This window comes from Monopterus albus, unplaced genomic scaffold (genome assembly GCF_001952655.1).
Source record: "Monopterus albus unplaced genomic scaffold, M_albus_1.0 scaffold353.1, whole genome shotgun sequence".
NCBI lineage: Eukaryota > Metazoa > Chordata > Actinopteri > Synbranchiformes > Synbranchidae > Monopterus > Monopterus albus.
The window spans coordinates 234,728-247,072 of record NW_018128233.1 but is presented as its reverse complement, the minus strand read 5'-3'; the positions used below and the strand labels follow the sequence as shown (position 1 = coordinate 247,072).

The 12,345-nt window shown below is 41.6% G+C and overlaps 2 protein-coding genes across 4 annotated transcripts in view; one reads left to right on the top strand and one right to left on the bottom strand.

Moving 5' to 3' along the window:
- unk (unk zinc finger) overlaps nucleotides 1-4,067 on the top strand; it is a 10,233-nt gene extending 6,166 nt beyond the window's left edge. Inside the window, exons 11-15 of one of the 2 annotated variants that reach the window (XM_020625356.1) lie at nucleotides 844-945; nucleotides 1,054-1,239; nucleotides 1,322-1,503; nucleotides 1,697-1,957; nucleotides 2,543-4,067. In XM_020625356.1, coding sequence (XP_020481012.1) covers nucleotides 844-945; nucleotides 1,054-1,239; nucleotides 1,322-1,503; nucleotides 1,697-1,957; nucleotides 2,543-2,698 — 887 coding nt within the window. In that variant the 3' untranslated portion in view covers nucleotides 2,699-4,067. Of the gene's footprint in view, nucleotides 1-843; nucleotides 946-1,053; nucleotides 1,240-1,321; nucleotides 1,508-1,696; nucleotides 1,958-2,542 lie in introns of those variants that run through there. The other variant, XM_020625357.1, reaches the window with a different exon arrangement.
- Nucleotides 4,068-4,109: 42 nt separating this feature from the next.
- Nucleotides 4,110-12,345, bottom strand: part of unc13d (unc-13 homolog D (C. elegans)) — an 11,995-nt gene continuing 3,759 nt past the window's right edge. The window contains exons 8-34 of one of the 2 annotated variants that reach the window (XM_020625354.1): nucleotides 11,415-11,595; nucleotides 11,296-11,340; nucleotides 11,140-11,211; nucleotides 10,990-11,059; nucleotides 10,795-10,899; nucleotides 10,478-10,570; nucleotides 10,281-10,381; nucleotides 9,594-9,711; nucleotides 9,384-9,505; nucleotides 9,221-9,311; nucleotides 9,058-9,114; nucleotides 8,849-8,946; nucleotides 8,497-8,548; nucleotides 8,282-8,412; nucleotides 7,570-7,687; nucleotides 7,324-7,476; nucleotides 7,112-7,207; nucleotides 6,817-7,023; nucleotides 6,610-6,684; nucleotides 6,447-6,526; nucleotides 6,236-6,350; nucleotides 5,785-5,856; nucleotides 5,576-5,659; nucleotides 5,370-5,490; nucleotides 5,147-5,270; nucleotides 4,817-5,034; nucleotides 4,110-4,473 (exon numbers count right to left, since the gene is read on the bottom strand). In XM_020625354.1, coding sequence (XP_020481010.1) covers nucleotides 4,361-4,473; nucleotides 4,817-5,034; nucleotides 5,147-5,270; nucleotides 5,370-5,490; nucleotides 5,576-5,659; nucleotides 5,785-5,856; nucleotides 6,236-6,350; nucleotides 6,447-6,526; nucleotides 6,610-6,684; nucleotides 6,817-7,023; nucleotides 7,112-7,207; nucleotides 7,324-7,476; nucleotides 7,570-7,687; nucleotides 8,282-8,412; nucleotides 8,497-8,548; nucleotides 8,849-8,946; nucleotides 9,058-9,114; nucleotides 9,221-9,311; nucleotides 9,384-9,505; nucleotides 9,594-9,711; nucleotides 10,281-10,381; nucleotides 10,478-10,570; nucleotides 10,795-10,899; nucleotides 10,990-11,059; nucleotides 11,140-11,211; nucleotides 11,296-11,340; nucleotides 11,415-11,595 — 2,912 coding nt within the window. In that variant the 3' untranslated portion in view covers nucleotides 4,110-4,360. Of the gene's footprint in view, nucleotides 4,474-4,816; nucleotides 5,035-5,146; nucleotides 5,271-5,369; nucleotides 5,491-5,575; nucleotides 5,660-5,784; nucleotides 5,857-6,235; nucleotides 6,351-6,446; nucleotides 6,527-6,609; nucleotides 6,685-6,816; nucleotides 7,024-7,111; nucleotides 7,208-7,323; nucleotides 7,477-7,569; nucleotides 7,688-8,281; nucleotides 8,413-8,496; nucleotides 8,549-8,848; nucleotides 8,947-9,057; nucleotides 9,115-9,220; nucleotides 9,312-9,383; nucleotides 9,506-9,593; nucleotides 9,712-10,280; nucleotides 10,382-10,477; nucleotides 10,571-10,794; nucleotides 10,900-10,989; nucleotides 11,060-11,139; nucleotides 11,212-11,295; nucleotides 11,341-11,414; nucleotides 11,596-12,345 lie in introns of those variants that run through there. The other variant, XM_020625355.1, reaches the window with a different exon arrangement.

Here is a 12,345-nt window from a genome sequence, read left to right as displayed (position 1 = left end):
CGGGGGGGGGGGCGGAGCCAATCCCGGCCAGCAATCGGGCGAAGGCGGGGTACACCCTGGACAGGTCGCCAATCCATTGCAGGGCTAAATGATCTGTCTTCTGTTACATCAATCCTACTGAACATGGCTGTTCTTTTTAAAGTGTGTGCATTTTTTATTTGCTGTGTTTTATCATTGGTTGGATATACTGTACAGTACAAGTGTAGCTGGCTATTATTTGTCTGAGTTTTGGACCATAATCTTCCATTCTCCAAAGTGTGTCTGTAAGCTCCTCTGTGTTTTTGTTCACCAAGCACTTCCTATGTGTGAGTGAAAACACACCCATTATGGACATGAGCGTCAGCCTCCTGTGATGTAGACACAGCCAGTTTTATGATTTTGTCCAGTGGTGCCACCTTTTGTTAATGCAACGTTTTAAAATTGTCAAACAGGGATCTTTAAACTGGACTGGTTACACAAACTGTGTTTACATGCGATACAAAGTAGCAATTAGTATCTGCCCTGTAATGAATCTGTAGTTCTCAGAGTGTCATGTCCAGCTCCCAGTTATTCTTTTATTCACATCACTAATTTAAGCTAATAAAGTTAATCATTTGGGACCAGGACTTGATCCAGTATTTGGATCAAGAAGCTCCTGAAAAATACAGTGTGCCAGGTTCATTTCAATTTCAATGGGTTAGATATTTAAGGAACATTTACTGTAGGTAAATATAGGTAACAGCAGCTATTTAATATTAAAGGAATGGGATCCATATCGAAGCCAAAAAAGGCTGTCCCTATTGGGGAAAAAAACACCAATTAATTGTAAATCTGACACATGATTTGGTGTTTGCTGTGTTGCAGAATCTGCTCTGGATGATCTGGACCTGAATGATTTTGGTGTGTCAGCCTTGGAGAGGAGCTTGGAGAGCAGCTCTGCTCTGCCCAGTGTGGGAGTTATGCTGGGTATTTTAAAGACACAAGCATAAACACAGTTTAAATATGAAAACATGCACATCATCCAGCTGTATGCATGCACACATAAACAAAACTCTTATGTGTTTGTCTTAAAAGGAGGTAGTCAGCTTCAGAGTTCTGCCCCAGTCAACATCCCGGGATCCTTTAGCAGCTCTGCTCCTTTCAGCTCCCCTTCGCCATCTCCTCCCATCAGGCCACACGCATCACCGTTCTTTTCTGCTCACCTGTCACAAACTGGTCAGCCAGAGAGCACCTTCCTGGGGCCATCTCACAGCTCATTAGGTTTGTGGAATGTGATTCTAGACATCAAATGGTGTAGTGAGGGACGGTATGATTTTGATCATATTTAGTATTTTGCTTATAGGTCTGAATGGTATGAGCACTAACATCTGGGAGCACTTCCCGTCAGCCCAGGGTTCCCCTGGTACACCCCCTGCCCTGCTGCCTTCCGGCCCCTGTGCAGAGACTGCCAGGCTCAAACAGGAGCTGGAGGAAGCTCATAGGACACTGAAGCAGTGGGGTCACAGCTGGAGACACACAGCTCAGGTAGGTAGGTAGTGAGGCATGGGTGTCTGTGACATGGAGTGTGTTAACCTGTGCAATAGTATCTTCCTTATGATGCTTTTGGCTGTGTTTCTGTTCATTTAAAGACACTGTCATATATATAATGCAGTAATGGAGGGGATGGATTAATCTTTTTCTATTGGTTATCTTGTATTTTGGCTGCTTTCGCTCGTAGTCGTGGGCTGCACTAAAGGCAGATACAGAGGAGTCACGTGCCCATGCAACACGATTAGCCATGGAGGCGGAGAGAGCCAGGCAGGCTGAGGAGGCAGCGCAGAGGCAGGCTACTCTTCTGCAGGAGGCGCTGGAGAGTTTAAGAAGTGGAGACAACCCCCATCTAGAACTGCACCAACTCCAGCTACTACACAGACTGCCCTTGGAGTCGATCCTCAGTTTGCAGGCTCAGCTTTGTGGCTGTTTACAAGCTGTAGAGCAGGTAGGACAACACACGTGAGCTTCCATGCACCTCAGCCAGCCTAGACTGACACAGAAAACCAAATCCAAACCAGTGTAATCTGATGAAGTACTTTCCATTTCAGTTCATAATTTTTCATGTCCACTCTAGCGTTGTAGGTGATCAGTGCTCACTGGTTAACCAGCTGAGCTTACTGAGGTAAAACACGCTCTTTAAAAAAAAAAAAAAAAAAAGACAAATGTAATCAGATTTAAAAGGTAGGGGACATTTCACCAGGGTTCCATTAACTGGTCACAAGTACACAAGATATTATACGGCTGAATAATTATTGTTATGGTTATGAAATAGTAACTTGACTAATTTTTGAATATTTTATCTACATAGAAAATGTCACAGAATATGAAAAAATTCTCATAGCTGTGGTTCAAGAACTTTTTCTGCTGGGCCCCCTTTCACTGGGACAAATATTGCGCATCAATTACAGCTTGCTAAACAGCTCTTGCTTTCCCCTGCTTACAAATGGTCGAGAACATCATGTGTGCTCCTGTGAATTATTCAGCATTCTGCAGTTGAGGAGGTCTGAACATTTTTCCTGTGTTTGCCCAGGTGGTGTACAGGAAGCAGAGACAATGCTGTGTGACATGTGGCGAGCAGGGCTCGGTGTCGCTGCCCTGTGGCCACGGACTGCAGTGCGAGAGCTGCTCCACGTCCACAGAGTGCCCGCTCTGCCCTGAACAAATCCTGGAGCAGCAGCTCTCTTGACCTCACAGCCCAGTCAGACCACTACAGATTCCAGACCAGTCAGTTCTGATTCCACATATACCAGCCTTGGATTTCCACCTGCTATTCAAAATTATGTCAAGGTTGTTTTTATTATATTGTGGTAACACCACGAGCACTGATCTGGTTTTGTATTTTTAGGTGACGTTTACTAATAGATGGCCAAGCTCATAATGTGGAATTTAGGATTAATAATCTTTCCAGTGTTACCCATGGGACACCAGTACATTTTTACTAGTTATTGCTCTTGACCAGCAACACTGTTCTTTACCCATGTTCTTGATTTGTGAAAGCAACTCCAAGACCTGCTCTTATGTCTTTGGTAATCCTAATTCTGAAACATATACATCCACAGTTCAAAATCATATGTGATGTTTTAAAGCAGAAGCTCCCTGTAAAGAAACTCACATTATAAGTACTGTCCCTCCATTTGGATAGTTTCACTGGGATTTGCTGAGGTTTAAACACTGAACTCAAAGCTCCAAAACATTTCATATACAAGTTGAACAGTTACTCATGATAATCTACATTTCTCAAACCAGAATCCACATTCAAGGACATTTTCTGCTGAGGTACTCCAACTGTATACATTACATGGAATGAAGTATACCAGTACTTATGAAGGAAATGAATATGCACCTCAGATGTGAGCGTAAAACTACAATGGGCTTCCTGACTAGGTTGGCCTTGGTGGCCTGGTAGTATCACGCTGGCTCGTTGTTCTGTGTGTTTACATCCAATTATCATGAGTAACTGTGTTTTAATCTGTGAAAAGAGGCTGATGTAGTTGTGTTGCGTGACAGCAAAGAACCCAAAACTGTCTAAATGGATGGATGACAGTTCCAGATTTGGCAGTTTTATGTAGATTTATTAGGGTGATGAGCCATCTTCACAAAATGAACTGGTCTGACTGAAGATGGTTAAAGGGCATATTCAGTTTCATCCAGACAATAATCTAGTATTGCTACAGCCAAAGGGGGAGGATTGTCATACCAATCTGCTGGTAGTGCTTCTTTAGATTAAATTTGTTCTTTTTCTTATTTTCATAGTTTTTTTTTTAGTAAAAATTTTAAATTGTCAAATACTGTTGCATAAAAATGGAAAACATGTAAAAAATTTGTACTATTTGTTTCCAAGCTCTCAGGTTTTCTCTAATATTCTTCTACATAAACTGGAAGAGGAACGCATGTTAACACAATCAAGGCAACAGTACTAAGTCAACTTGTGTAGTCTTTGAAATTACATTTTTAATTTTCACAGAAACACTGTTGATATAACTCAAAAATACAGTTTTTGTTAAAACCGACCCTATTGCTATGTTTAAAATCAATGTGACAGATTTCTCTGCCAAAATTTTTACATTTGTAATAATCATTGTCATTTTACAAATGTCATACTTATCTCTTGCACTGATTAGATGAATCACCAGGAAGCAGAAGTAAAGGCGTGTGAGGTTTCAGTGCCGGTGTGACCATGCTCATGATCACTGTGGTGGTCTCTGGTAAAAACTATGCTCACATACTGTCCACACACATCTCAGCCAACACCAGTGTTTCCTTTTGAGTGGATTTTTCTTTGTTTTTGGTACAAATCATTAAAACAAATTGTATATTTTTGGAGGAAGATCCTGTCTCTGTAGGTTTATTACAGTGACATCCCTTCCTGGGACTGTTTCTCTCTCTGTCTTCGCTTCTTCACGAAGGCCTGAGCCTCTCGCTCTCCTTTCCTGGACTCCAGTATCCTCAGAATGCTGTCCTCTGGGAAAGTACACAAAAACAAATTAGCTTTTGCATCGGTTTACATAAATTATTGATGAAATCAAATGCAGCCTGTCAGAGGTTGGTAATGCCAATTGATGTCGAAGTTTTAATTATGAGACCTACTGTCAATTAAGTGTAGCACTATAAACCTCCTTCAATCGAGGCTGGGTTAACAATATAGCACAACAAGCAACTGTCTGGGGACCCAGGAGCTCCGTGGTAATTCAAGAGGTTTGTCCTAATTCAACTGAAAATGTGTTTTGAAAGATCAAATAGCAAAATGAGCTCCTTAAAGCAGCATTAATGTTTTTTCTGAAACTTATGGGTGGACAGATCATACCATTAGGTTTAGGGTGCATCAGAGGCAGGCGTATCTGTGCGGGGCTATCTTCCGGGTGTGAGCCGAGTCCATCTTCTTTTCCTCCAACAACTCCTGGTACGTCTCTTAGACGGAGAAAGGCCTCGCCCTCAAAGTCATCTGTCTTCAAGGTGTCGTGGTCCAGAACAGTCACCACCAGGCAAGCCCCTTCAGCCTGACACTGGTCCGGGGAAACAAGACTATAATATAAAGAAGTGGAAGGTCAAAAACATCTTCATTGACTACAGGCTCCCTTGTGAGAGTGAAAACAGACCTAAGAAAGATGCACTGACAAATATAAAAACAACTTACAATTCAAAGGCTTCATCAAAAAGGGGATTGAGATCACAGCTTTTGATCCGAGTGCAGCGAGGTTCTACCTCAGGAAAGATGTGGTTAGGCTCCAGACAAAGCTGCACAAATGGATCACTCAATCCTGGCAAAAACATCAAAGGAAAAGTCACATAGCAAAGTCCAATTTCTGTTACATACCGGATCTACAGTACATGGCTGTGACTGTTCTGCATGGTCTCACCATTAGAGTCCATTGGTAAAAGGTTGACTGCATTCAGCACCTCGACTCTGAGTCTTTGGTCTGATCTTCTGTAAGATGTGAGGAGTGTGACTGCACCATACTTCTCCCCACTGTGCGCTTTCTGCCATGCATGTAGGAGAAACAAGCAAGTTGGAGCAAATTGACAGGCAGAAGTTTATACGGTTACAATGGGTGTCAGCCTTTACCTGCTCTTTTATTTTCCTATCAAAGAACTTCTGCACAAGCTCCCAGCTGCTCAGAGCATGTTGAGTCAGGTGAGCTTTGAGAGTCTGGACAGACAGGAGAGATATTTCATTGTATACTGTGTGTTTTCATTACACTTTTCTCAACTTTTCCCTTTTGTTCTAAAGAAACAAGACCACTATTCTGCTCTGCTGTGTCTGTAGTTTCTCACCTGGTACTCGTTAGAGCGGAGTGTGTTCAGAGGGAGTCCATTTCCCTCAGCATGGAAGCACTGCTCTAGGCACTAAAACACACAGAAGAACAAGTTCCGGTAACATTAAGCTGTGTCTGGGTGCACAAAGTGCCTACAGCCATGTTAGCAGCTTTGTGAGAATAGAATCAGGCACAGCGGTTAAATGCTAACGTACGCAGTATGTTACATCCATGATGCTACTTGCCAGATTCCTTTGGTAATTAGTACTAAGCACCAAGTACAAGTGAAGTGCATAGAAAAGTTATTCATTTAGCAGGTATTTTATCATCCTCTAGCTTTACTCTTAAGATATTTTAGTCTGGGCAAAACTGGTTAACACTAGAATCATGCTGCTAGAGTGCCTGAAGAGTTCACTGTAAAAGGACTTCCTTCTCAAGTAGGCAAGTTAAGCACATGGCCCAGGACCAACCTGCAGCGTATACAGCAGCCTCTGGCAGAACACCATGAGCCCTTCTTGTTGCGGATGCTGAGTAGCCACCTGGTAGAGGACCTCCACTGAGTTATTCCACAGAGGAGTCAGGAGACTGGATTAAATCAACATGAGCAACACAATGAAACATGAGGGCACACAGTGGCAGACAAGAACAATGGTGTGGTTGGGTGATGATCAAGCCTTGTACCTGTTGAAGTTCTTTGGAACCAGGGTTTTATTCATATACTGCAGCTCTTTCTCCAGGTAGCGCATCAGAGGGGTTGCAGCCTAAAACAGAAAGGAGGCTGAATATGAAGCAAACACAATAGGCACCAATATTTGTCTTAAACTGCGCAGTGATGGTCACTTACATCCTCTGTAGACTGGGAGGGGGTCCTGTGCCTGGATGCCATGTTTCTGACATGAGTCTCAATGTCTGTTTTCAGCTTGAGAGACATTCAGATACCGAGTTAAAGGTTTTTAAATATATCATGATTAAAATTTTAATCAAGGTTTACTGATTGTCATATATTGTAGATCATTTCAAAGCAATATCTCAATTATCACACCACACATACCTTTTTCCTAAGAGTGGTTAAAGCCGAGTTGATCTCTCGGGTGAGGAAGCTCTTGGTTTGCTCAAGCTGTGAATCTAGCGTGTTGCTGAACTGGCTTTTCCCTATCACATTTTGAGTCCGGTCCCGAAGGCCTTGCCAGTTCAGCTGTTTCGGAAGCTGTTCCAGCACAGGCGTTAGGTGCTCCAGGTCGTTCACTACCACACACAACTGCAGACAGGAGATATTTGAGATTTTTCTGAATTATGCAGGATGAGAAATATGTCTAGTGAAGTATTTCCTCCTTCCCGTTGCTTACCATGTTGATGGCACTGCTGTGGTCTGAGTTCTCAGAAAGCACCCTGACTCTGTCCTTCAAGATTTTACTGTAGTTCACCACAATCTTACACACATCCTGAAAACACACGGTAAGGACACACAGATCTCAGACAGCTACTGGCATTTCCACATTCAGCTAATCTGAGCATTATAGCATTTGCTTAAAACCACGTTAAAGGCAGCATACTGTACCTCAGTGAGTTTGACCATGAGCATGAAGGCCTCCTCGGGGTCAGGCCAGGATAGCTGCTCCCACAGCTGGCAGATTGGCTGGATACATGACACCAGGTCCACAGCTGAGGAACTGTGCTTTATTGGCTCCGCACCGGACTGCAGGGGCTGGAGCTGAGAGCAGAGGAGTTTACAGCAAAACGATAGGGCTGCATGTGGATGAAATGTCCATTATAGTAATAATAATACATAAAAAAGGAATATTACCTGGTCCATCTGCACAGCCCTCTCCACCCTGTCCTGAGTGGTGCTGAACGCCTGGTGGAGCCAGTAGGGCAGAGCTTCTCTGAAGCCCTCTTGAAAGTTTGTCAGCTCAAGTAATCCCCTGAAACAACAGACAGACTCTGCCTAAAGCCACAGATGAACAACTAGCCAGCAGAGAAGTTAAAATAGCAAAAATATGGATATGGTTTAAACTGTTAAATGTTTTAAAACATCTATCTATTTACAATGTATCCCTTACTTTTATTACAAAAACAATGGAAATTTTGGCGCAATTGCAAAATTATTTAACTGGTGAAATAGCTAAAAATAATGGATAAACATGAAATAATCAGCTAAAAGAAGAAGTAAACAATTAAAAAATTTGCTAAAGGTGGTGGATATACAGTTGAAATAGACTAAATGTAGTGGATAAACTGAATAATTAGCCAAAAGTAATAGATAGTTGACAAAATAGCTAAAAGTAATGAAAAACAGTTGCTTGTTAGATAAAGTAATTCTGCCAGTGGTAATAAGCACAGTTCACATTTGCTGACAAACCTAAACACTAACTGTTCAGTTGTATCAAAAAATATTCCAGTAGTGTTACGTGAAAATCAGATGAAACATGTAGCTGATCCTTGAAATCCTCTTACGGGGATGTGTCAAAGAAAATGTGAAACTTTGTGCACAGTGTGGCATCAGTGTGATCTCTGACCTTTTCTGTAAGAAAGCCTTGTCTTTGTGGATGGCCTGCAGGCTCAGGTAAACAGGGAACAGACTGTTGGCTAGATGCTGCTCCATCAGACCTTCTATCAGGGATAAGGTTTCCTTCACTTCATTTGCCAACTAGGAAGAAGAGAAAATGTGATGAGATGAAACAGGGTTGCCACGTTTGTCAAGAAAAGTCACATGGTTCCATTAAACACTTACCAGGGAGTCAAACTTCCGATAGATGACGGTGAACACATCCACTTGCACAGCACTAAATGATGAGGTAAAACCTTCATTATGATAAGAGTCTGTCTTCTTTGCTTTAAGTATACTTTTGCAGCAGATATTTTGTCATAGCAGGAGAAGCACAGGCGTGACCAATAACACTGACACTGTCTGTGTCTGTTCTAAGTATAGGCCTACTGGTGGGCCATTCTAGCCAGTGCACAGTGAGTGAAACAGCACACCCAAATAGAATGCAGCAGTTATTAAGTTTACACTTGTGCTTGGCAAGTCATGAGTCTGTTGGGGAAAAAAACAAAACATCCACAGTCAAATTGTTCCACCTTACCTAACAAATACCCTGTTCCAGACATCCTTGTTATGTTTAATGTCTTCCTGCACCTCCCCAATCAACCCAGAGAGGGCGTTCACAATCTCCGACAGGTCCTGTATCACCACGTGTAAAGACAACATGAAATTAGTACTGTGAAATAAAATGGACATAATACCGCAGCATCTAATGCAAGTAGAGTGTGAAGGCTTTCATGAGGTCTTCACCTTAGTCATTGGCTGATGCAAACCCTTTTTGATGGCAAACCACTCTTGTGTACCGCTCTGGTGTAAAAAAAACAAACAAACAAACAAAGAAGTCATACCTCCGTGATTAAGGACTTATTATATGCATACATTATGCGATGATCTCATTAGTATGATTACTGACCTGTATGGCATCATTGACCCCCTCATGCAACTCAAACTGAGCTGGGTTCAGCTTCTGAAAAGCCTGAGTCTTACAGATTTGGACCAAGATTCTGGGAACAAAAGTATATTCATGTATTGCTTCATCTAATTACAACAACCAGGTCATGTATAACAGGCTGTACCTGAGCAGTGTGTGTAGTTTCGGAGTAGCGCTGGGAGTTGGGGGGAAGATGTCTCTGTATTTGGCCACTAGACTCAGTCCGTACTTCAGAAAATCATGAAGAGAATCCCCAAGTTCCTGTTTCTGTTAAGAGAGCACAGCATTTTTCTCAATAGTAGTCTGCGCTTAAAGACCAACTCCTGGTTACCAGCAGTAAGGCGAGCAGTCATACCTGTTGGTAGGGCAGCTGCTGCTGATGCCAGTGGTACTCGATACTGGTGAGCTGCTGGAACAGCACGGACGAGTCCACCTCTAAGCTCTCATATAGTTTACTATAAGCTACCCACTTCCTGTCAGGGCAACACACATCCACGTTACTCAGAAGTGCAACAGAAAGTCAACACATGACACACACACACATTATTGTGGTAACACAGAGCTGGGCAATATGGGTGAAAATCACTTTCATGATAATTTTGTAGTATTTTGATGTTTATGGAAAGTGGCTCCTTCATTTTTGCACACATTGTGTTGTTGATTTAATTTTAAATGGATAAATCTGCAATTGTTGCTCATCAGTCTACTCAGTATATCACAATGATATAATAATAATTGCTATATAATGCAACACATGACATATATTCTACTTTTAAAACAAACCCTGGAAAATGATTAATTTTGTTTATTTTTATTTAACGCTTACTTGGAATTATTAATTTGAGCTGCTAAATGATAATACTGAATTTTCACCAACCCCTATGGAAACATAATTGATCTAAACAACAATGAGAAATGCACTATAAAGCTCCTTTTATTGTGAAAGTTATTCTTTTTGAATGTGCTGGATCAATCATGTTCATGTTTAAACACTGGTACTCAGAAATACTGTAAGTCTGCCAGATGTTGAGAGGTTGCTCACGCCAGGTCTTGAAGAAAAGGGGAGAGGTCGTTCTGCGTAGCATACAGCTCCAGGAGAGTCTGAGCCTCGCCACCCAGCGCCCCTTTCCACGGAGCAGAACTCTGAGAGAGATGAGACAAGAGAGGAGGATTAAGAAGAAATAGAGAAGAGTACGAAATTTAAAAAGGGTTTTAAGGTGGACTGAACTTGTCCTTTACCTGCTGCTTAGAGATGTAAGCTTGAACAAACTGCTGCAGGATCCCACAGTAGTTGATGTAAGCACTCCGACCAGCACTCAGCGTCCCATCTCTCTGTCAGTCACATAATACATTATCCCAAACCACCGTGCCTGTACAGTTATATACATTAAAGTCATATTCCATATCTTACAACACACGCTTGAACCCTGGGGTCATTAACTTCACTAGAGGCCTTAAATTCCGCTTCCTCATTTTAGATGGATTTTAACAGATGGTTAATGTGCAAATATTAAACTGCGAAGTGTTACAGGATGGGTTTCGAAAAACACATTTACCGCTTTGTGGATGAACTTGAGATTCAGGTGGCATTGGCCGCGATCAGGATATGTTTCTGTTCTGGGCTGCAGGTTGTACCAGCTGTCCTCAGTACAGTGGAGATCCTAAAGTATGAGGATACAAATTAGACCAGAAAGACAGTGGAGAGCAAAATATATCCATCTGCACTTAAATTAAATAAGAACATTTACTACCTGTAGTTTTAGGACAACGTTCCCCAAAAAGTCATCTGTGCCTTTCTCCTTTTTGGCGTCTTTGATCATCCTAAACAGGTACGATTAAAAATGCTCAGCAGTCCTGCTTAGTTAACTGTTTGTGTTTGAGTCAGAGGGAGAGCACAATACCTTCGTAAACTGTTAAAGTTGGTCTTGATCTCTTCTAGTTTCTGAGTGAGTGACACCTCTTCATCCTTATCCCTGAAATAGAAATGGCAAAGACAAATGTAAAGAACAAGATTTATTTCAAAGCAGATGAAGTAAAGAAATAGATGTTTTTCTCACCACATCTCCAGGTGGAAGCTGGCACCAGCAACATCTTCAAATTCTCTAAATAGGGAGGACAATTATAAGTAATGCAAATTTCAATCTGATCATTCTGAAATAAGCAAACTCAGACTCACAGTATGAAGGTTTGGTTCCAGATGGGGTTCAGTGTTTGCTTCTTTATGTCTGTCTGGTAAATTTTATCACCTGATATAGCATCCTTTACAACAGATTTACTGGGTTTGGCCCTGGACCGTTGTGTCCGGTTGGCCTTTTCGTCCTCTAGTATGGTCAGCAGGCAGTATGGATCACTAAAACCTGTTCAACACACACCAGAGTTCCCTAATATACTCAAGTCATGGAGCACGGTTACATATAACATAACATTATTTCAGAAATCGGAAAAGACTACTAACAGTCAAAGACCACACAATGCTGACAAGAAGTGAAAGTGTTGGATGCAGCACCCACAGGAGAAACACGACATCAGTATGGAGCAGTACGATCAAGGTATAACCCCCTTAAGTACTTATGTTTCAAGTGTCACTTTTAAAGTATTACCAGTTTACTTTAAAAGTTACTGTCAAAACGCAACAGCAAATACCAGTTTACACTTAAGTAACCTTCCAAATACAAATTCACCCTCAAAATACAGTACACACGCAAACAACTCATTGGTAACATTTAAATGATCAGCTCATTAAAAAAAACTGATTGTTATTTTAATTTGCATAATCTTATCATTCATTTTATTCAGCAAATCATCAGATTTCATTTAAGTGAAAACGCATTTTATAGAGTGGACAGCGTTACTGTTCTCAGGAAGAAATTCTGAAGGGAGTCCATACAGTCCTGTTCCCTGTGCAAGCGGTACATTTGAGAAAATATATATCAACTCGACTAAGAGTCTTCTGCCGTGCTAGCACCTCTGTGCAGGTTGTAATGTACTAGCTACATGCTAGTTTCATGCTGCAATACTCTAAATGTTGATGCCAACATGCTGATGTTTAGAGGCTACATCAGGGCATTTGTTTCACAGGTACAGTATGTAGTCATAAACCCGAAAAA